The following is a 24,535-nucleotide window of genomic DNA, read 5'->3' as shown; positions in this document are numbered from 1 at the left end:
CAGAAAGATAGACAAAATGAAAAGGCAGAGGACTATGTACCAGATGAAGGAACAAGGTAAAACCCCAGAAAAACAACTCAATGAAGTGGAGATAGGCAACCTTCCAGAAAAAGAATTCAGAAGAATTGTAGTGAAGATGATTCGGGACCTTGGAAAAAGAATGGAGGCAAAGATTGAGAAGATTCAAGAAATGTTTAACAAAGACCTAGAAGGATTAAAGAACAAACACCTAGAAGAATTAAAGAACAAACAGAGTTGAACAATACAATAGCTGAAATGAAAAATACACTAGAAGGAATCAGTAGCAGAATAAGTGAGGCAGAAGAACGGTTAAGTGACCTGGAAGACAGAATGGTGGAAATCACTACCGTGAACAGAATAAAGAAAAAAGAATTAAAGAAATGAAGACAGCATAAGAGACCTCTGGGACAACATTAAACCCACCAACATTCACATTATAGGGGTCCCAGAAGGAGATGACAGAGAGAAAAGACCCGAGAAGATATTTGAAAAGATATAGTCTAAAACTTTCCTAACATGGGAAAGGAAATAGCCACCCAAGTCCAGGAAGCACAGAGAGTCCCAGACAGGATAAACCCAAGGAGAAACATGCCAAGACACACAGTAATCAAATTGCCAAAAATTAAAGTCAAAGAAAAATTATTATAAGCAATAAGGGAGAAACGACAAATAACATACAAGGGAACTCCCATACTGTTGACAGCTGATTTCTCAGCATAAACTCTACAAGCCAGAAGGGAGTGGCACGATATTTCTAAAGTGATGAAAGTTAAGAAACTACAACCAAGATTACTCTACCTGGCTAGGATCTCATTCAGATTTGATGGAGAAATCAAAAGCTTTACAGACAAGCAAAAGCTAAGAGAATGCAACATCGCCAAACAACTCTACAACAAATGCTAAAGTAATTCTCTAAGTGGGAAACACAAGAGAAGAAAAGGACCTACAAAAACAAACCCAACACAATTAAGAAGATGGTAATAGGAACATACATATCAATAATTACCTTATATGTGAATGGAATAAATGCTTCAACCAAAAGAGAGAGGCTCACTGAATGGATACAAAAATAAGACCCATATATATGCTGTCTGCAGGAGACCCACTTCAGACCTCAGGACACATACAGACTGAAAATGAGGGGATGCAAAAAGATATTCCATGCAAATGGAAATCAAAAGAAAGCTGGAGTAGCAATACTCATATCAGATAATACAGACTTTAAATTAAAGAATGTTACAAGAGACAAGGAAAGACACTACATAGTGGTCAAGGGATCAATCCAAGAAGAAGATATAACACTTATAAATATATTCACCCAACATAGGAGCACCTCAATACATAAGGCAATTGCTAATAGCTATAAAAGAGGACATCGACAGTAACACAGTAATAGTGGGGGACTTTAACACCTCACTTACACCAATGGTCAGATCACCCAGGCAGAAAATTAATAAGGAAACACAAACTTTAAATGACACAATAGACCAGATAGATTTAATTGATATTTGTAGGACATTCCGTCTGAAAACAGCAGATTAAACTTTCTTCTCAAGTGCACGTGGAACATCGTCCAGGGTAGATCAAATCTTGTGTCACAAATCAAGCCTTGGTAAATGTAAGAAAATTGAAATCATACCGAGGATCTTTTCCAACCACAACACTGTGAGATTAGAAATAAATTACAGGGAAAAAAACTTAAAAAGCACAAACAGATGGAGGTTAAACAATACATTACTAAATAACCAAAAGATCACTGAAGAAATCAAAGAGGAAATCATGAAGTACCTAGAGACAAATGGCAATGAAAAGATGATGACCCAAAACCTATGGGATGCAGCAAAAGCAGTTCTAAGAGGGAAATTTATAGCAAAACAATGCTACCTCAAGAAACAAGAAAAATCTCAAACAATCTAACCTTACACCTAAAGGAAGTAGAGAAAGAAGAACAAACAAAATCCATAATTAGTAGAAGGAAAGAAATTATGAAGATCAGAGCAGAAATAAATGAAATAGAAACAAAACAATAGCAAAGATCAATAAAACTAAAAGCTGGTTCTTTGAGAAGATAAACAGAATTGACAGACCTTTAGCCAGACTCATCAAGAAAGAGGGAGAGAACTGAAATCAATAAAATTAGAAATGAAAAAGGAGAAGTTGCAATGGACACTGCAGAAATACAGAGCATTATGAGAGACTACTACAAGCAACTCTATACCAATAAAACGGACAACCTGGAAGAAATGGACAAATGCTTAGAAAGGAATAACCTTCCAAGATGGAACCAGGAAGAAATAGGAAATATGAACAGACCAATCACAGGTAATGAAATGGAAACTGATTAAAAATCTTCCCACAAGCAAAAGTCCAGGGCCAGATAGCTTCACAGGCGAATTCTATCAAACATTTAGAGAAGAGCTAACACAGATCCTTCTCAAACTCTTCCAAAAAAATTGCAGAGGAAGGAACACTCCCAAACTCACTGTACGAGGCCACTGTTACCCTGATACCAAAACAAGACAAAGATACTACAAAAAAAGAAAATTGCCGACCAATATCACTGATGAATATAGATGCAAAAATTCTCAACAAAATGGTAGCAAACAGAATACAACAACACATTCAAAGGATCATACACCATGATCAAATGGGATTTATCCCAGGGATGCAAGGATTCTTTAATATACGCAAATCAATCAATGTGATACACCATATTAACAAATTGAAGAATAAAAACGATATGCTTATCTAAATAGATGCACAAAAAGCTTTTGACAAAATTCAACACCCATTTATGATAAAACTCTCCAGAAAGTAGGCATAGTGGGAACCCACCTCAACATAATGAAAGCCATATGTGACAAACCCACAGCAAACATCATTCTTAATGTTGAAAAACTGAAAACATTTCCTTTAAGATCAGGAACAAGACAAAGATATCCATTCTCGCCAGTATTTTTCAACATAGTTTTGGAAGTCCTAGCCACAGCAATCAGACAAGAAAAAGAAATAAAAGGAATACAAATTGGAAAAGAAGAAGTAAAACTGTCACTGTTTACAGATGCCATGATACTATACGTAGATAATCCTAAAGATGAGACCAGAAAACTACTAGAGCTAATCAATGAATTTGGTAAAGTAGCAGGATACAAAATTAATGCACAGAAATCTGTTGCATTCCTATTCAATAACAACAAAAGACCAGAAAGAGAAATTAAGGAAACAATCCCATTTACCATTGCAACAAAAGGAATAAACCTACCTAAGGAGGTAAAAGACCTGAACTCAGAAACCTATGAGACACAGATGAAAGAAATCAAAGATGACACAAACAGATGGAGAAATATACCATGTTTTTGGATTGGAAGGATCAATATTGTGAAAATGACTGTACTACCCAAAGCAATCTACAGATTCAGTGATATCCCTAGCAAATTACCAATGACATTTTTTACAGAACTAGAACAAAAATCTTAAAATTTGTATGGAGACACAAAAGACCCCGAATAGCCAAAGCAATCTTGAGTGAAAAAAACAGAGCTGGAGGAATCAGACTCCCTGACTTCAGACTATACTACAAAGCTATATTAATCAAGACAATATGGTACTGGCACAAAAACAGAAATGAAATATAGATCAATGGAATAGGATAGAAAGCCCAGAGATAAACCCATGCACCTATGGTCAACTAATCTATGACAAAGGAAGCCAGGATATACAATGGAGAAAAGACAGTCTCTTCAACAAGTGGTGCTGGGAAAACTGGACAGCTACATGTAAAAGAATGAAATTAGAACACTCCCTAACACCCTGCACAAAAATAAACTCAATATGGATTAAAGACCTAAATGTGAGAGCAGACACTATAAAACTCTTAGAGGAAAACATAGGAAGAACACTGTTTGACATAAATCTCAGCAAGATCTTTTTTGACCCACCTCCTAGAGTAATGGAAATAAAAACGAAAATAAAGAGATGGGACCTGATGAAACTTAAAAGCTTTTGCACAGCAAAGGAAACTGTAAACAAGATGAAAAGACAACCCTCAGAATGGGAGAAAATATTTGCAAACGAAGCAACGGACAAAGGATTAATCTCCAAAATACATAAACAGCTCATGCAGCTCAATATTAAAAAAACAACCCAATCCCAAAATGGGCAGAAGACCTAAATAGACATTTCTCCCTAAAAGACATACAGATGGGCAAGAGGCACATGAAAAGATGCTCAACATCACTAATTACTAGATAAATGCAAATCAGTACTACAATGAGGTATCACCTCACACTGGTTAGAATGGGCATCATCAGAAAATCTACAAACAGCAAATGATGGAGAGGGTGTGGAGAAAAGGGAACACTCTTGCACTGTTTGTGGGAATGTAAATTGGTACAGCCACTATGGAGAACAGTATGGAGGTTCCTTGAAAAACTAAAAACAGAATTACCATATGACCCAGCAATCCCACTACTGGGCATATACTCAGAGAAAACCATAATTCAAAAAGAAACATACACCCCAATGTTCATTGCAGCAATATTTACAATAGCCATATCATGGAAGCTTCCTAAATGCCCATCAACAGACAAATGGATAAAGAAGATGTGGTACATATATACAATGGAATATCACTCAGCCATAAAATGGAATGAAATTGGGTCATTTGTAGAGACATGGATGGACCTAGAGTCTGTCATACAGAGTGAAGTAAGTCAGAAAGAGGAAAACAAATATCATATATTAATGCATATATGTGAATGTAGAAAAATGCTAGAGATGAACTGGTTCGCAAGGCAGAAATAGAGACACAGATGTAGCGAACAAATGTATGGACATCAAAGGTGGGGGAAAGCAAGAGTGGGTTGGTGGTGGTGGGATGAATTGGGATTGACATATATACACTAATATGTATAAAATAGATAACTAAGAAGAACCTGGTGTATAAAAAAATAAATAAAATTCAAATTAAAAAAACTGGAAATGAAAGATAAAGACCTAGTTATTTGCCTATATATGAGTAATTAACATAGCAAACCCAAAAAAATTTATAGAAAGATTTCTAAAATTAATACGTGGATTTAGCACACTTGGTAGATACAAGGTCAGTGTACAAAATTCAAATGCATTTTTTATGCCAGCAAAAAAATTAGGAAATAGACTTAAAAAGAATATAATTTATAATATAGGTAAAAATATGAACGGCAAATATAATGAAAGATATGTGTTACCTCTATACAGAGATCTGTAAAACATTATTGCTTGAAATAGAAAGTCTAGTGTGTACAGATAAATACGGAGTTCATGATTTGCAAGACTCAGTATGATAAAGATGTCTATTCTCTCCAAATAGATATTGAGATTCAGAGGAATACAAATTATCAGCAACAGGAAACTGTTACTACCCCTAGGCCAGAAGGGGCAAGGAGAGAAGCTTTTACTGGATCTCTGTGAGAAGTCTAGCCCTGGGAGAGAGGCTGACTAATAGGAGAAGTATTCTTAGATAGAGGAACAGAGACACTGCCAACTGTGGCTCATTGGAGAGGGAGATAGGGAATGAAATACCTTGACCTCTTTTTCCTTTACCCTCTAATCATGGACCAGCACTTTCAACTACTCAAATATAAACCCAGAAGAAAGGGAGCCAATGTAATGTAGTCTGTGGAAGTTGGCCTCTCAGGCTAGATTGTAGACTAGAGTACAGAGAGTAATAGTGTAGAGATGATGAATATTGGATAAGAGAATATGTGGTGCATTCTCCATTTCTGCTCTTTTTCAGAGCTTTCCTGGACATTTATTGCTTAATTAATTTTTCCATATAAACTTTAGGTTAAACTGGCTTATTTCTTGTCTGCTATTTTATTATGGCATCAAATTTAAAAGCAAACTGAAGGAGAATTGCCCTCTTGATGATGTCAGTTTTTCTGTCCCAGAGTATGGGAATGACATTACATTTGTTTCAGTACCTTTCTGTCCTTATGAAATGTTTTGTTCCTTATGCTGGTTTTGACCTTTCTTCTTAAATTTTTTTCCTAGCTCTTTCATGGTTTTTGTTACTGTTTTAAATGGAATCTTTCTTTTCCCTATAGTTTCCTACTGATTTTCCTTTTATTACTTGTTGTTTTTTTGTGCTATTTTGTTTTGATGTGCTATGATTTGGTGGGTAAAGTGTCCAACAAAGTTATTTTGTTTTTACTGTGAATTGTACTTTTTACTTTTTTTCTGTATAATTTTTTTTGCCTTGAGTTTTAATTCCTCTGAAATTAATATTGCTATTCTTTTTTGGGATTTATATTTATATGGTAACAAACTAAGTATATAATTGTTTAGGTATAATGATACATGTGAATTACAAGAAACTACATGTAGTACCGAAAAGTACAAAGAAGATAGAGGGAAAAAATTAGAGTTAAAATACAACCCCAGAGGAATAATAGCTGTTAAAATTTTATTGGAATCATTCTATATTTTTCTCAACACATATTTATAGATTGAAGAGTAGGTAAACAAGTTCTTAGATAAAAGGGACTGTATTGAACATTTTTGTTTGTTTGTTTTTGGCTGCATTGGGTCTTCGTTGCAGCACATGGGATCTTCGTTGTGGCATGCGGACTTCTTAGTTGCAGCATGAAGGCTTCTTAGTTGCAACATGCAGACTTCTTAGTTGTGGCATGAGGACTCTTAGCTGCTGCATGCATGCGGGGTCTAGTTCCCTGACCAGGGATTGAACCCGGGCCCCCTGCATTGGGAGCATGGGGTCTTACCCACTGGACCACCAGGGAAGTCCTGAATATGTTCTAATAAGTGATAACTTCAGTTTTTGTGATATAATGGAACAATAAGACACTGAAATGAAATTGAAAGAATTATTAAATCTCAGATAATTTTTTCTTCTCTATAAGAACCACTAACTATTTTTCTAAAGCTAAGAAAGAAATGGCATGAAAAAAACTTTGGAGGTTGATGTAATTATGTTTTTTTTAAGAAAAACTACATTTCATCTTGAATTGGATTTGATACCCTGCTACATACACTTAGTAAAATAGGACATACATTCAACCATTTTAACTCCTTCTCATTTTGCATCTCAGGATTCATAACCTTTATCTCCTCATGCATAACCACCGTGCCTAAAGATATTTAGACTTAGTTTTCTATATTGCTTCAGTGCTCTTCATTAAACTTTTTACTCTTGATGTGTTTATTCCTATACTCAATTTTGATTCATCTTAAAGGCCCATTTTTACCAGGGCCTTCTCTGTTGCTGGAGTATGCTTTCTCCTCCATTAACATCAGATTTAGCCATGTGACTTATTTTGGCCTGTGGAATGAGTGTGAAAGTGACGTATATCATGTCCTGGCAAGTGTTTTAAAAGAGTCATTGCTTGAATTGCCTTTACTTTTTGCCCTCTGCCGTTAGAGTGGCATATTACTAATGCCGTCTACTGCTCCAGTTTGGGGCTTAGGATAGGGGAAAGCCACATGTAATGTGAGCAAGCAAATCTTTGTTTTTGTAACTGTAAGTTTTTTTTTTTTTTTTTTTTTTTGGTAACTGCAAAATAACCTATAGATGCTGTCTGAAACCCTTTGTCAGTCTTTGCTGTCAAATTTGATGTCTAAAGGGATATTCCTAATTTATCCTATGGCTCATTCAATCCCTTAGTAAACATCACTATAACTGAGCAATACAGTATTTTTAATCAGCTTAACATTCTTCTTCTTTTTTTTATCTTAAAAAGTATTTTTTTCACACACACACACACACACACACACACTGTATTTTATTTTTACAAGAAAGAAATAAACTGACACCAAGCATTGTAAATGGATGACCACAACAACAGCAACAATGATTGCAATTACCAAACACAAAACACACTCATACTATGTCATAATATTGACAGAAACATAGATCAATGGAACAAGATAGAAAGCCCAGAGATAAACCCATGCACCTATGGTCAACTGATCTATGCCAAAGGAGGCAAAGATATACATGGAGAAAAGACAGTGTCTTCAATAAGTGGTGCTGGGAAAACTGGACAGCTACATGTAGAAGAATGAGATTAGAACACTCCCTAACACCATACACAAAAATAAACTCAAAATGGATTAAAGACCTAAATGTAAGACCAGACACAACATTCTTCTTGAGATGGGAAGAAGTGTTGTTGGTTCTCAGCATAGTCTCAGTTCAACCCACACTTTCGTTTATTCTTTTTAATCGTATCTGGAGGAACTTCTCAAGTTTGAACCTACCAATTAATTTTACTTTCCATAGTTTTGGTTTGCCTCATAACTTCTCTCATTATGGATTTTAATGCTATTATGACATCTTTCTTTCTTAACAATCTTTCTTCTTTCTTCTTTATGTTATCCTTATCATTTCATGCATTCAACAACTGTCTTATCCCATGTATCCTAGAAAACAGAGGCTGAGTGAAGGTTACTGATTACTTACTTGAGAGATTCAATTCCAAGGCAGAGTGAGTGAGAGAAGAATAATCTGAGGCAGGGAAGGATAAAGAGTAGTTCAAGGAAACATCATTGTGCTGGCCACTGCTTCATGATGAGCCATGAAGAGACATCAGACGCATTGAATTAGCCACTCAGGTTGATTCTGGACAGACTGTAGAAAGAAACCGTGCCCTATAGCAATCCATCAGATAGAAAAAGCAAACAAAACAAACAAAAAAACTCTTCTTGTGTTTTATCTTCCATCGATCAAAGTTTGCTGCTTATACCATGCCTGTGTTGTAGCATTTTATCCTAATCTGGAAGTGGTACAAGGAGACAAATATGCTAGGCATGCAGCTGGTTGACCTCAAGTGATGGAGCCACATGAGCTGCATAAATGTTATAGGCTTAAGTGGTAGTTAATAGTCTGAGGCAGAGCAAGGGACTAAGAATCTAGGAGGCTGGTGAGCTGAATCTGAAAAGGTATATAAGATGTGTCTAAGACAACAACAAATATTTAATAGGCTACAGGAACTATGCTAGGTTGTCCATTTATAGCAGTTAGCAAAAAAGTCCCTACCTTCACAGACATTTTTGTTAAGATTATCTTCCCGTCTTGGCTTTCTATTGAGATAATTAAGAGAAGTGCAATGGTTTCTTTTTCGTACATTTTCTAGACCTTTCTTATAATTCCTTCAATAACTCCTACTCAGAGGTATAATTTTCCTCTGAGTATGCACAATAAAATTTCTTTTTTCTTAATTCTAAGTACTCCTTTTAAATAAGTCCTGTTTGTTTTTCTTTACTCATTTTCAAATGAAGATAGGTCTACACAAGTTAAGTGTTTTCCAGCTGTCCAGATGTATGTTTCCAAAGCCTTATTTGCAGCTTACTTTGATACTGATCAAATTCCACTTTCATATTTGCAACATTGTTGTACATTCTATCTCATCTACTTTTCAGAGGGTGGTGTGAGAAGACACAAAGAAAGAAACATTTATACATAATATAAAATTATGCTTCCATTCCATTTACTGAGAGTATGCCCAGAAAATAGCACAAGATGAGAGACAAGAATATGCTCTTCTCTTAGTTGATTTTTACTCCCCAACTGTCTCATAGTATGAACATCTCCCAACTCAAGTGTTTCTTCTGATTAAAGATACATATATTTTGTTCCAAATGACCCTTAAATCCAAGCCAATTACTGATTCTGGCCCTCTCTTTAAGAAAAATTATCTTCTGTTATTAGAGGAGAAATAAGTTTTTTGTGTTTTGTATTGTATTGAAAGATGATATGTATTATCATCATGTCTTCTTTCTAAACGCAACATTTACTTAGGTCTCTTGGCTAACACATATCTTGACTATCTATGCTGATGGAATTTTATTCTACAGCTACTGCCTATCTCCTTTGATAATTCTTGCCAGTGTTATTCTTGAAAAATGACAATACTCAGCAAGAATCATTACTATGTGTCTCTTCTCTCCCTCTCTTGTATTATATTTTCTCAAGGCATGTGCCATTATTGATTCTCTTCTTTCCCTTCCCCCATTTTTGGACTATTATTTTCTACAGGTTTCAGTTTTTTGAATAGTTACAGAAAAAAAGTGCTATAGTCTAAATGTTTGTGTCCACCCAAAATTCATATGTTGAAAGTCTAATGCCTAATGTGATGGCATTAGGAGGTGGGGTCCTTAAGGAGGTGCTTCGGTTATGAGGGTAGAACCCTCTTGTAAAAAAGACCTCTCAGAGGCCCCTAGTGCCTTCCACCGTGTGAGGATGTAACAATAAGTGTGCGACCTGGAAGAGGATCCTCACTTGACTATGCTGGCAGTCTGATCTCAAACTTCCAGCCTCCCCGACTATGAGAAATAACTTTCTGGTTTTTGTAAACTACCTAGTCTGTGCTGTTTTTGTTATATCAAAAGGACTAAGGCAGATGGTGTATGTACATGTATCTGTGTGGGTTCAGGGGTTTCTGTTGTATCTGGAGAACATTAATATTCTAAACCTGTAAAAAAGCAGAGTTCCGGAATTCTCTGGCGGTCCTGTGGTTAAGACTCAGCACTTTCACTGCTGTGGCCTGGATTCAATCCCTGGTCAGGGAACTGAGATTCCGCAAGCCGTGTGGCATGGCAAAAAAAATAAAATAAAAATAATAAATAAATAAATAAATAAATAAGCAGAGCTCATTTCTCCCATATTAATATTCATCCATGTTCAACAACTGTCTGCATATCTTTTATGTTTTTTCTGACTTTTAAGATTTATCTTATGTGAATGAATCACCAGTTTGAGGTTATAAGTAAAGAAAAGTCTCCATTAAAAATAGTCTCCAAAATATATACTATAATGTATAGTTCTGTGAAATACATCTCTATAAATATCTTTCTCTTCAAATTTATTTTACAACATATTTTCTAGTTTTATATGACCTGTATCACACAGGATTCACCAGCACAGGAATCTGGAAACCTCTATCCCAGAGGTGTGGTTTTCCTGGACCCTTAGGGCCATGAAGACTGTCACTCCAGTTCATTTGTCCTTCTACTTACCAAGTTTACCCTGGGTTGGTTGGAAGGAGTGATTTCACCTTGTATTGCTCTCCTTCCTTCTGACAAAAAACCTCATCATTTCCTTGAAGATGGGTTAGAGGAGTCACAGGAAGCCCAGCCTAGGCCCCTGAGGTGACAAACTAGTGGTGGTTTAAGGAACTTTTGTTTGAAAACTTAATTTACCTTTTGGGATTCTTTTTAATACATTTAAGTTTCTATATAATATAAAATGAAAGGTTGAGTTACCCTGTATTCAGAACTGATAGTTGGCATCAGTGCTTATTAATTCTTGGAACTGAAGTGTAACTTAATTTCAATAAGAAGGTGGTTGTATGACTGTATGTCCAGGGTTTTTATTACTATCAAGCTATAAAAGAAAATTGATAAGCGTTTGGCTTTGAAACTCATAGTAGTTCTATCAATACTTCCTAGGTGTATGTGATAAATATTAAATACTTCATATTTGTCTTATTAATGTTTGCCTGCAGTAAAAAATAATAGATGAAAAAACTGGAGGCTGATCTATAACTTTAGATGAACAAAATTATTTAACTAAGATGATCTTTATTCATGCTTCTCTCTATTTATTGCTTGCTTTGCACAGGAAGGAGTTGCAGGAGCTGCAGAATCTGTACAAACAGAACAGTGCGCATACAGCACAGCAAGCAGAACTGATCCAGCAGCTTCAGCTTCTGAATATGGACACACAGAAGGTACTGAGGAACCAGGAAGATGTTCACACAGCTGAAAGTATATCGTATCAAAAAGTATGCTTTTATTCTGTCATAAAAATGTAAATTTATATGTGTGAACTTATAAAAATATATAGAATTCAAATTTTTGCACATTTCAATATTGCTTTATTACTCCCTTTTATATTGCTTCTTCAAAATTAAAAATGAAATATGATTCAATTTGGTAATATTCAAAATTATGTGAGTATTTTTATGGCTGTTAAGGCTGAAACATTTAAAATATACATGCAAATTTATTCTGTAGGATATTGTTTTTATAAATTGGAGTTTTGATATCTACTATGAAACATACTAGGACTGTAGTCCTCAAACCAGGAAGGATTTGGAGAATGGGATTATTCAGCCTTCTATAATGAGAAATTATTCAACAAGTATGATTCTAGTTTATGACCTAAAGCAGTCTTTCAGTTATAGAATTTGCACATTATTTTATTGGCAAATCTGCACAAACACAAATGGGTATGCTGATGAGGTCTTTAGGATCAATATTTTCCAAGGATTTTTCTCTCTTTATTTTGTGTTTCTTTTAAGTAGTCATTTTACTTTACAGTTGTTTAAGGAGCCCCTCAAGAAGGCTTACCCAGCTATTTAGGTATGCTGACACAGCAGCAATAATTACAGCTAGTAATTAAAAAACACTTTTATTGAATTCTTTATGTTTTGTGTGGTGTACATATTTATAGAAATAATTTATTTTCTACACAGATCAACCCTATGAGATTGATGTTATTTCCTCTTAATAGTTGAGGCAGCCAAGGCTTAGAGAGGTTAAATGGTGCAGTCTATGTTATTTGGGGATTATTTCTGTCTAAACTTACTCTTCTCCTAAAAAAGCACTGTGGAAATTCAACATCTACAATTAATATGAAATAAATAACTATTAAGTAAACTTTATACACATACTTTCAAATGATGCTTTGTAACTGTGGTTTTTCGACTAAATTCTGTGTTTCCTTCGAGTTTCTGTCAGGACGAGGATGACACCAAGCATCAGGGTAGTGTCCATCCTCTCCACTTTGAATAGAATAGCTCTACCTTTTTGTTTTATACGGTGGGATTGCCCATTATGCTTTTGTTCCTAAACCAGACTCCATTGCTAAATTGACTTGAAAAATTGGACCTTATTCGTAACTTTAATTCTTTTCTCTTTTTCATTGTGTAGGTATTTAACGCAAACATTTCTTCCTCTTTCTTGATTTTTGCTTGAAAGTCCCTAACCCATGGCAAGTTATATTAAAATATGTCTTTAGGGTTGCTTGTTGTTAAAGTTCATAACTCTTTTCTCTCATGTGCAAATACTTTTGCTGTTTCTCCTCTCAGTTAGCAAGAGAGAACTTGGTAAGGTGGAAGAAAAAGGCAGTGTTTCCTTTGCTATTTACTTTTTCAGTCTTTTGTTCCAAGATTCCTTTTTCAGCCTTGCTTAACTTAAAATTTAAGATAAATTGTTTCAGCCTTAATTCTACTTTTTGGTTGATCCTCCTTAGCAGCCTTTGCAGAGAGCAACCATTTTTTTAATACCCTACCTGAGAACTTTTGTAAATTCAATATCATTTCAAACAACTGAATACTTAAACATTTTTATTTGAAGTGATTATTACCAAAGTAATACATGCTTGTGATAAATTTTCAAAAAATTCAGAAGCGTATAAAAAAATAAAGTTCTCTGCCCTCCTGCCTGAAGCCCTTGCCCCAGACTTTACTGCTCTTAATATTTGAGAGTGTATCCTAGAGTTCCTCTAGAAGAACAGAGTATTTTAAAATTATTTCATCTTTTTAATTATATAAGAATTATATAAATATATTATCATAAAAATTTGAAATGATAATAGAAGTACTGATAATGCTAATATAACAGATTTGAGTTCTCTTCCACTCATCCCAGTTCATTTCATTCCCCTCCCCAGGGGTAATCATCTGAGTAGTCATTCCAGACCTTTTCATGCATTATATACTGTGTTTGTGTACATATACACATATCACCAATCTAGGTATCTTACATTTTTAATATTAATTAATTTATCCTTACTGTTCGTTAACTTGTTGTTTTCAAATAATATGCCTTGGGTATATTTCCATGACAGTATGTATAGCTCTTGCTCTTCTCCTCCTCCCCATGCTCCAACAGAAACATGTAAAGTACAGCGTGGATTTACCAGAATATAATTTGATGATTACTGAGGTCTCCCTCCTCAACTTTTTATTATAAACTTCAGAAGGAGGTGTTCCTCATCTCTTCCCCGGCGTCAGTTTTCCCTACTGGATCATTTCTAACCACATAAAAACATGCTGTTGTGTCTCTGATCTGCATGGAAGAACAAAACAATTAAGCAACAACAAAAAAAACCTGTCTTGACCTTACTATATTCCTTTCCTTCCCTTCCTTTGTCTCCTTTTCCAGCAATATTCCTTGCAAGAGTTAACTTGTCTCAAAGTGCTCTTCTTCCATTCTCTTTTGAACCTATTCCAATCAAGTTTTTGCCCCTTTCACTCCACTAAAATTTCTCTTTGCAGAATCATTTGTGACTCCCATATTGCTGAATTCAGTAATCTTCTAGCAGTCTTCACCTTACCTTACTTACCAGCAACATTGTCACAGTTGATGACTCTATCCTTTGAAACCCTTTTTTTCCTCCTGGCTTACAGCATATCACAGTTGTGTGGTTTTCTTCTTTCAGCTTCTAGCTGTTTCTTTTCTGTTGCTTTCTAGTCTTCCTTAGTCGCCCTGTCCTCTAAATGTTAAAATGTTCCAAGCCAAAATCTTAGGACCTCTTTTTTTCCCTCTGTTTAAATTCATACCCTAGGTGATTTTATCTACTCACCTAGGCTTTCAAAATCATACTGTCTATATGCTGATGACTCCCAGATTTGATTATCTGCTCTGGATCTCTTCCCTGAACTCTAGGAAAGAGTATATCTAATCGCCTACTTAAGCATCTTTTAACTTGATGCCTAACGGGCATCTCAGACTTCACATGTTCAAAACTAAGCTGTTGTCTGCTCTGCCTTCAGAGGGTGTCTGGAATCCTACTACTTCCCACTACCTCTGCTGTGACTACTAACTTGTATTACCTGAATGATTGCAGTAGTTTCCTACTTTGTTTCTTTGCTCCTGACCTTACCCACTTTGAGTTTATTCTTAACATAGATGCCAGAATGTTCTTGCTAAAACTTAGTAAGTCAAATCAGGTCATTCCTCTCTTAAATTACCCCCACTGGTTTCTTGTCTGATTAAAAGCAAAAGCCGAAGTCCTTACTACAACCTGTGAGACTCTACCTGATCTGGCTCTGCATTACCCCTCTGATCTCATCTTTTTTTTTTTTTTTTTTTGCGGTATGCGGGCCTCTCACTGTTGTGGTCTCTCCCGTTGCGGAGCACAGGCTCCGGATGCGCAGGCTCAGCGGCCATGGCTCACGGGCCCAGCCGCTCCACGGCATGTGGGATCTTCCCGGACCGGGGCACGAACCCGTGTCTCCTGCATCAGCAGGCGGACTCTCAACCACTGTGCCACCAGGGAAGCCCTGATCTCATCTTTGCCTTCGCTTCTTAATCTCTCTGTTTTGGCCACATTTAACTTTGTTTTTTCACTTGAACATACGAGGTATTCTTCACCCTCAAGGTCTTTGCACTGGGTTCCACTGCCTGAAATCTCTTCCCCCAGTTATCTGCATAGATGACCTTTTTACTGCCTTTATTCTTCACCTCTCACAGCTTAAAATCTATTTGATAACAGACATTAAATAGGAGATGTAAGAATGATACATGTTCTAACAGTAGTAGGAGGTTTGGGAACATAGCTGGGGCAGGTTCCTAGTTTAGGGATAAAAAAGACTCTCTTTGATGAAGTGATATTAGTAATGTTTATTCTGAGAAGATAAGAAGACATCAATGAGAGAAATTTCTCATAACTCTTCCACATGACTATAGCTGAAGCCATAAATTCCCTAGTCAGTCAGTGCTTTTACTAAATTTGGAGAGGTAGAGTTTATATGCTCCTATTTGGAGAATGTGTCATAACCTGAACTTTGATCTGGGATACTTTTTGAAACCATGTAAACCTTCCCCCAGGATCATGACTATCCCCTCCAAGAATTATCATGGACAATAATGAGAGATATGATGCCAATATGGTGTGCTTATGAACAGCATGGAGGCAAAAAGAAAAAAGCAAGCAGATCTGCTGCTTTAGAGAACTGGCTTAGTTTTCCTTGTATTTGTTCTATTTTTTTCTCTTTCCCACCCCCAGTTTGAACTCCCTTTTCTTTCTATTAGTTCGTCAAAAGTTAACCTCTCAAGGGGTGGGGGTTGGAGAGGAGAACTTCACTGATTTTTAACTTGATACTCATTCTGAATTTATAATTTTAATGGTAGCATTTTAATTTTGATATTATTTTAGATCCTTGAAGTTGTTCCTAAGGTTTTCATTAGTATTTTCAACTAGACTTAATTTAAAAGTTCTTGATTACTTATTTATACTTCATAAATTTTGCCTACAGTTAGTAGACATTATAGTTAATATTTCTTTGGTAGTCTGTGTGTAAATAGTTATCCATAAAAACACAGGAAAAAATCTTTACTGTATACTTCCATCTTCCAGAGGCAAATACCATTAACATTTCGAGTATTTCCTTTTAGGTTTTTAAATGCATTTTAACATATCTTGAATACCCTAATTATCTTTTCACTTCATGTTATATAAAAACAATATCATGACATATAACTATTTTGGAGGCACTAATATAACTTATTTAACCATTTTTCCAGTGTTGATCATGTGTGCTGTTTAAATATTTCACTATTATAAATAAAGCTGCAGTAAACATCTCTTTGTTGTCAGCTTAGACTATTAGCATTCATTAGAGAATATTGAATATGTACACATACACACACACACACACTCACTCACACACACCCCTAGGAAACAGTTTCTTTTATGAAAAGGCTAGTGACATTATATTAATGTTGTACAGTTCACTCTTAATTAGTTCATACATAAAGATAGCTTTTTAAAGTTATTAAATAGGAAGAAAGAACAGAGGATCATGGAGTTTGAAGGAGACCTGCCTACCACATGAGAAATGATCAGTAAATGTTAAATTATTGAACCTTGAGGAGTTATGTACAACACTATCCCACTTTGGATAATGCAATTTAAAAATCATAGATGTTTATTTGAATTGTTAAAGTATTTTTAAACTTTACAGGCATATATTTCTATCTTAATTTAAATATTATTCCAGTCCATTTAATTTTTAACTATTTGAGTGAGTGGTCCTGGAGTGTGTAAAAATGTAGAAAAACTAAGAATACAAGTTGGAAGGCCTTCCAGTTGGAGCATAATCATAAATAAAGATAAAGAACATAAACTTGTGCTATAAGCCAGGGAGAATGTGTGTTTACATGTACACACACTATTTTAGAAATATATTATTTAAGCTGAGGTACAAATGTAAGTCACCTCCAACAACCATATATGAATAATGGTTAATATTTATTGAGCTTATTTTGTATCAGCCACTGGAAAAAGGGCTTTTGCCCACTATTTAAGCCCCACACCAGCCCTGTGTGGTATATTAGTAGTAGTATCCCTTACTATTTTATAGATCAAGTAACTGAGTCTTAGAGTATTGTTTTAAATCAAACAGCTACCAGGTGGTAGAATTCAAATGTAGGTAATCTTGAGTCCAAAACCCACAATGTTAAACTCTGTTATAAAGCCCACAGTATATAGTTCAGTTATGCATAGAATAATGTGGTCTTATCCTTAAAGTGTTCTGTAATAGATTCTATAAACTTGCATAATTCATTCTACTCAAAATTCTTTCAATACTCAATAACTTTTAATGTTGGGGAGTTTGTTTTGATATCTGAGTTAAATGTTATTCAAAATATTCCATTGCATTCTTTTTGGTGAAAGGGGAGCCCAGCATGTTATCATCCTCTGTGAAAAGAGCCCCCATCATTATTCTTCAGCCACTGTTTCTCCTGATTGTACAAATTTGCTTTCTTCTATTTTGTTGCAACTTTAAACTTTTTGACCTACAGATTTCTTTTGACCTGCAGATTTTTTTTTTACTAGACCTGTCACCCCCCCCACCCCACCCCTAAAATATATCAGCTGTGGAGTTAAGGATTTTTAAATTTGGGAATGATCACATTACATTATTTATCATGAATAAACAGTATGCTACTGTTCAGACTTCCAGTGTTCATTTACATCAAATTATTCATTCTAATCCTAGAATATTTTACTTAATACTTGTCTTTATTCCTCTTCCACATGTAGTTTTCTACATTTTTTTCAATAAATTTGAGTAATCAAGTAGTCCATGCAACAATGAAACGAAACTGTTTACTTACAAATTAAGATTTGTAAATATATTTTCACATTAATTAATTATATTATCCCCAAATAATAATTGGGGCCTAGCTGTAAGACTCAGGTGAGTTGAATTACAGTAATAGTTTATTTCCAATTCTTACTAAGTTTACTTCTCTAAGAGTTAGGTCTTTTTAATTTACTGTTTCTAATGGAGTTTCTCTGTTCCCTCTGTTCTCTCAATTCTCCTTTCTACATTTTTTTCCTCTCATTTCCCTTCCTTTTTTCCCAGTTATTAAGTTGCTTTATATCATAGTATTTATTTTGTTATCTGAAAGGATAAAAATAGTTGCCTTCAGTGGTAGGATAAGGAGAATGAGGAAGGGAGATAAAGGTGAAGAGAAAAAAGAAAAAAATTTTGAGCACAGGAAAGAGGTGAGTCATATTTTCCTCGAGGTCTCCATAACAAATCATTAGTCTCATACACAAAATTACCTAACAAATAATGTGGAGGGCTCCTCTAGACGATAAATACCCATCAAGAGAAATAAAGTAGTGTGTTTTCTTCCTGTGAGCATGTTGTAACCATTTATTTAAGTTTTAATAGTTTTTCTACCCTTGCATGTCATTTATATACATGTGTATGATTTAAACATAGGAATTGTATCAGCATTTTCAACTTCTAGACCATCTAGCATGTTTGGGGTACTAAATATGTATTTTATCAGTTTTTGTTCTGTTTAATGATAATTACATGATGTGAGCTAATATCAATCCAGGAAAATAAGGAGTTAGGTTATGCATACTTTAGTTTAAACTGGATGTTAAATCAGATTGTTTTCTTTTCATTTTTATGCTTTGAAGAGTTATAGTTTTCACTTGTAAAATTTATTATCTCAGAGTAGCAGATAGTATACTTACAAAAATGGAATATTATATTTTTTAAACAAATTAGTCATTGGGTCACAGAGCTTATACATTTCCAAAATTTTTAAGGTAAATAATATATCATCTTGTTCCTCAACACTAATAAAAATATGAGAAGAAGAGTACTTCAGTCTAAGCCCCTGAAAATTAAAGGACTTGGTGTTTGGGGTGCTATTTCTGGAGATAACTTGCTTTCTGTCCCCTAGAGATCCTTACAGTGTTTTTTCACTTTAATTTCTTCAACAAAAAATAACATGAAGAATAGTAAACATAATAAATTGCTTATGGATTATAATGATTGGTACTTCTAAAGTATATAGGGGAATGTATGATTAAATTTTTCTATGCCAGAACCTTGCAAAAGATTCTCATCTATTCCAGCTTTTTGGACTATTAGAGGAAAGAAATTATAGAGAAAAGTGCCTCTCTGAAAACTTCTGAAAGCAATTGCAATTGCTAATAGAGAAAAAGCATGCCTAATCAGGATGCCTAAACCTAAGCAGATGAATGAATTTGTTATATTACCTAATTGACTCACTTGAGAGGTATTTTTTGACTCACTCTGCTGTTATTAATGGGATGAGAATAAGATGGTGTCTAGCCAGGGGACCAGAACATCCAAAACCTTTGCCTTCTTGTAGGATCTCCTAGAGAAACAAACATTCTATCATTCTGAGGCTTTGTCACCAAAAAATACTTTAGAAATAAAAATAGACAGATGACCTTCTTGAAGGCTTTTCTAGCTAAGTTTACTGGTGGACTGGGGCCTAGAATTAAAAATGACTGGAGGACTGTCTTTGCTTTCTTTAAGTTCACAGCTGAGTGGTCTGATTGCTATTAAATAAGTGAAGTCCAATTAGCCATCAAGAAAATGGGCAAGTAGGAGATGTATATTTTGAGTAAGAACTAAGGAATAATAGAGAGAGTGTCCCAATTCCTAGAGTAAGGCTGACCTAGATCACCTGTTTCAGGCTTTTTAAAGTTCTTTTTCACCTGCTGCTTGGTGGAAGGGTGGATATTTTCAGAGAAAGATAGAGCTTGCCTCAATGTCTAGAGTTGCCCACCTAGTCATATGAGATTAAGCCAGGGCAACTTCTGAATAGGAAGTACAACCGCATAAATTTAATGGCAGAGAGAGCCAAGTAGAGAACACAAGAGAGCTGTTAGTCTTCATTTTTATGGAAACAAGAAAGAGAGGAGAGAAGAGAAGAGACAAGAAAACAGACATTAAGATAGAGCCTTCATCCATGAAGGAATAGGCCCTGGAGCCTTACATCTATGAAGGAAGATCCCAAGACATGGCACCCAAGAGAAAAGTATCCACATCCTTGATACTGATGGCTAGGAAATTGGTCTTCATTCCTGATGACACACTATCATTATGCCTGCACCTTGGGCAATGGGGGCGGGGGGAACTGTGTTGCTAATACTTATTAATGTTCATGAGATTCTTAAATATTTGAAATCTGTAAATTCTTTTTAAAAAATTTTTATTGAGGTAGAATTTGAAAACTGTACATTTTTAAATTATATTATATTCTATTATTTTCCTCCAAAGATTTGTGCTGATTGGGTAAAAGCTGATTAGTATTAATAAAGCATATAAATAAGAGGGAGAAGGGTTAAATAATCTTTTACTGAATAAATGACTCTGTATGCTATTGGGCACAGCTTTAGTTCTTTCTAGTCAGCTTCTCTCTTGTCTTTAGATTTTGCTTTTTCCTTTTCTACCCTGAACTCAATCATGAAACTCAGCAACACGGCACAGGTAGGTCTCTGAAAGGCCCACTATGATCCCTTCATTGTTCCTCAAACCTGTCAGGTTCCTCCTCTCTCTTCCCTTTTAGAATATCCAATGTATCAGCTGTGGAAAGAATATTGGACATATTCCCTGGTATAAAGGCAATTGGAAGGAAAAGTACAAATTTATATCCTGCAATTCTTTATAAATCATGAAGGACAACGCTTTCTTTATAAAACAATTTTTAGACTGGCTGTAAAGTGAAATGGGTTATTTAAAGTATTTATAATAGTATAAAGGTATAATCCCTTACAGAAAATAAAAAGTATGTTGAACTAATTGTATGTCAGAGGAGTGATTTGGAGGGTCTTGTTTTTATGACAAAGTATATATCTGAAGAAAAGCATTGAAAAAGAGGTTTTACAAGCCTTTTTAAAAATTTTAAACTTAAAAAAATAAACTATAGCATACAAACAAAAAAATACTGTGCCAACTTTTCTGTAGTTAAGTTTCTTCCCATGAGGCAAGGCCAACTAATCGAAGATCCTCCCCATCTTGACTCGGATGAGCAAACCTAAAAACCTACTGTATTAACATAATTTTGAGCTTCTGTCTTTGGAGATTTTGCTTTTGTTATAAGATCTCACTATCTCACTATTAGCCTTATTTTTTTTTTTAAGTAGATGTTAATTCTTAGGTCACATTCCAAGTGTCATCAGCAAATATATATACAGGTTTTTTTTTTATCAGAATCAGTTACCACAAATTGAATTATGCCTCATTAATTCACAATCGTAAGTTAGGATTTTCATCACCAAGTAAGTTCGTGTGTATTGGAGAAATACCATTGTTTACTATATATGACTTTATGCCACCAGTTATATACCTTATGCTGTCTCACAGTCTTAATAAACCCTAGTTTTAAATTTATTTAATTCATGTTGCCTTGAGTTAAAAAAATTAAAATTAGCTGTCATCACTTTGGACCCTGATTCTGTTTTTATCACTCTGACTGAGGTCTTCAGTGATTTCCTGTTCTCTACAGGAATAAATCCATCTTCCTTAACCTGTCATTCAGGAGTCTTTACATTCCATCTACAATCTTATTGCCTGGCTTTCTCTCTTATTATTCCTTCTGCTGCTCCTCCTCTACTTTAGCAGTAGATGCTAGTTTTTACTAAATGGGAACTCTTAATGAAAGTTTTTCTTTTTTTCTTTCAAATGTATATGTTGAATCCAATTAGGCTGTTATATCTTACTCTCCCTTTCTGTTTCTTCCTACCACTGTACGTATTTTTTTTTTAACATTTCTTCTATCTTTAGAATGACTTTTTTATTTTCATTCAATTTCTATAATACCATCATGGCTCAGTTCAAGTCCGTTCTTTATCATGAAAATTAATATAGCTAGCTTAAAATGTTTGCATCCCTGTATTACAACTGGCCAATAGAACATCTTGTCTTTTTAACATCAGTTGGAGTTTTATATTGGTATGTGGTTATATCATTTAGTTTCGCATATGTTTTTATATTGTTTTTCCTCTTAGACTATTAAAATAACTTGAGGGCAATGAGTATGTCATATATAGACCATATATATGTATAAGTTTGTATATATATATATAGACATAACTATTTTATTGATTATTAATAAATTTGGTTATATGTTTTGAAACAGCTTTACAATGAGTTACATATTTGGTTTGAAACCACAAAATCAAGTGAAGCTATGCTCCGACAAAGTGTTGTTAATCTTCAGGATAAGCTATTTCAAAAAGAGCGAGAAAACGCTAAATTAAAAGAAAAGCTTCATGAGTCACAAGGAGCACTCTATCCTTTACCTCAAGAATGTGATTCAGACCACTCAGAACAGGTGAGACATTTTCTAAAAATATTACCCAGTATAATATCTTATTAAATTTTCTAGTATAATTGACTAAAACACAAAAATTGAATAAATTTGCATATATTAGAATGTAAGCGTGGCAGATTTATGTTGTGCTATTTTTTGTACTCTGTAGACATAAATATTATATACAATGTGGATTCATATAGAAATGCGTATAGAAACAGGGTGTATCTGGTATAGTTATTGGGATGAAACATTTGGCTGATATATGATAATGAAGAGGAAATTAATAGGTCATGTCCATTTTGAGACGTTTTATTGAATGGGGTAATGGAATGAAAAGAGTATTGAATAGAAAGTCACATAAAAGTACTTGCCATAATTCCTGGTATGTGGTAGTTAATACCATTTAGTCCCAGTTCTTTCACTATCTTGATATATGATTTTGGACAGATCAGTTGACTTTTCTACCTATTTTTGTCCTGTTAAGTGAGGTAGTACAAATGTATAGATAAATATGCAGATTCAGGATTCAAATAAACCTGGGATCAAATTATAGCTTTGCCTGTGAGCTTTGTGAACTTGAGCAAATTTCTTAACCCTTTAGCCAAAGTTTCTTCACAAATAAAGTGTTGATATTAATAGTATCTTTGTCATAAGAGTTTTGGGAGGATTAATGAGGTAATGCATGTCAAATGCAGAGCCTGTCATATAGAAAATATCCAGTGGTACCTCTTTTAGATAATTTTCAAGGTAACTGTCATCTCTAAGTATGTATTATAAAACAATCTTACTCCTATAAAGTTATTTGTTTTTAAGGCACTCAGCACTTCTTTAAATATTAGAATTTAAAGAAATGAAATTAACACAAGTACGTAATTGGGAGCTTAAATGTTTATTAATGATCCTTTAACTTTAATGATCCAGTAATTTTTCAACCCAGCATATTTTGTCTTGCTAACAACTCAAACATAAGATTTTTAAATTTGTATTGTATTATATTGAATTTTTTGGACATCAGGTGCACAGAATTGGATTAGTCATAAGATTTGTATCATGACACAGTATTATTGGTTGGTCCCACCAACCAATTATTGTTGGTCCCACCAACTAATTCAAGGGTAGGAAATTACTAATAACTTATATCTACTTGTATCCTTCACCCTTTACTGGCACCCTGATTCTCTCACCAGAGGTAACTACTGAACTATTTATCATTTTGATTATTTTTTAGAAAGTTTTATCTCATATAAATTTATGAGGAACTAGAATATTGTTTAGTTTTGCCATTTATAAAAATGTATCAAATTGTATTGTTTCCTGGGATTTGGCAATTTTGACTCATCACTGTGTTAAGATTCATCTATGATGTTTGGTATAACTTCATTTATTTTGACTGATATAAAATATTCTGTTATATGTGATTATATCATAACTACTTGTCCATTCATTTGTAGATGAGTATTAGGGTTATTTCCAGTTTTTTGCTGTTATGAATAATGCTGCAATTGACATTTTTGTACATGATTCTTAGTACACACGTGCATGCATTTTTGTGGATTAACTATCTCAGAATGGAAATCCTAGGTCTAGGGTGTGAAAATGTAAACGTTCACAAAATACTGGTCACTTATTTTTCAAAGTGGTTTTCATCAATTTTACTCATATCAACAATGCATTTGGTTGTATTTCCTACGCTTACTAGTCAAGTGAGTGCCCTCCTCTGTAAAATGTCTATTTATGTCTTTTATCCATTCTTGTACTGGATTTTTTCTTATTGATTTGTAAAAGTTCTTTAAATATCCTTGATATTAATCTCTAGTAAGTTGAATATGTGGCAAGTATCTTCTCTCAGTGTGTACCTTGTCTTTTCATTTTCTTTAACATGTCATATGATAAACAGAAATTCTTA

The 24,535-nt window shown here is 34.5% G+C and overlaps 1 protein-coding gene across 1 annotated transcript in view; it reads left to right on the top strand.

Annotated features, from left to right (window-relative positions):
- Positions 1 to 24,535, top strand: part of CNTLN (centlein) — a gene marked incomplete at both ends in the record, with an annotated part of 349,797 nt that overhangs the window by 138,032 nt on the left and 187,230 nt on the right. The window contains 2 exons of the mRNA XM_079706500.1: positions 11,643 to 11,801; positions 22,453 to 22,647. Of these exons, the coding sequence (XP_079562626.1) occupies positions 11,643 to 11,801; positions 22,453 to 22,647 (354 nt within the window). The remainder of the gene's footprint in view (positions 1 to 11,642; positions 11,802 to 22,452; positions 22,648 to 24,535) is intronic.

Source organism: Hyperoodon ampullatus, assembly GCF_949752795.1.
Source record: "Hyperoodon ampullatus genome assembly, chromosome: 6".
In the NCBI taxonomy this organism is placed as follows: domain Eukaryota; kingdom Metazoa; phylum Chordata; class Mammalia; order Artiodactyla; family Ziphiidae; genus Hyperoodon; species Hyperoodon ampullatus.
Note: the sequence above shows the minus strand (reverse complement) of the source record. Positions and strands in the feature narration are given on the sequence as shown.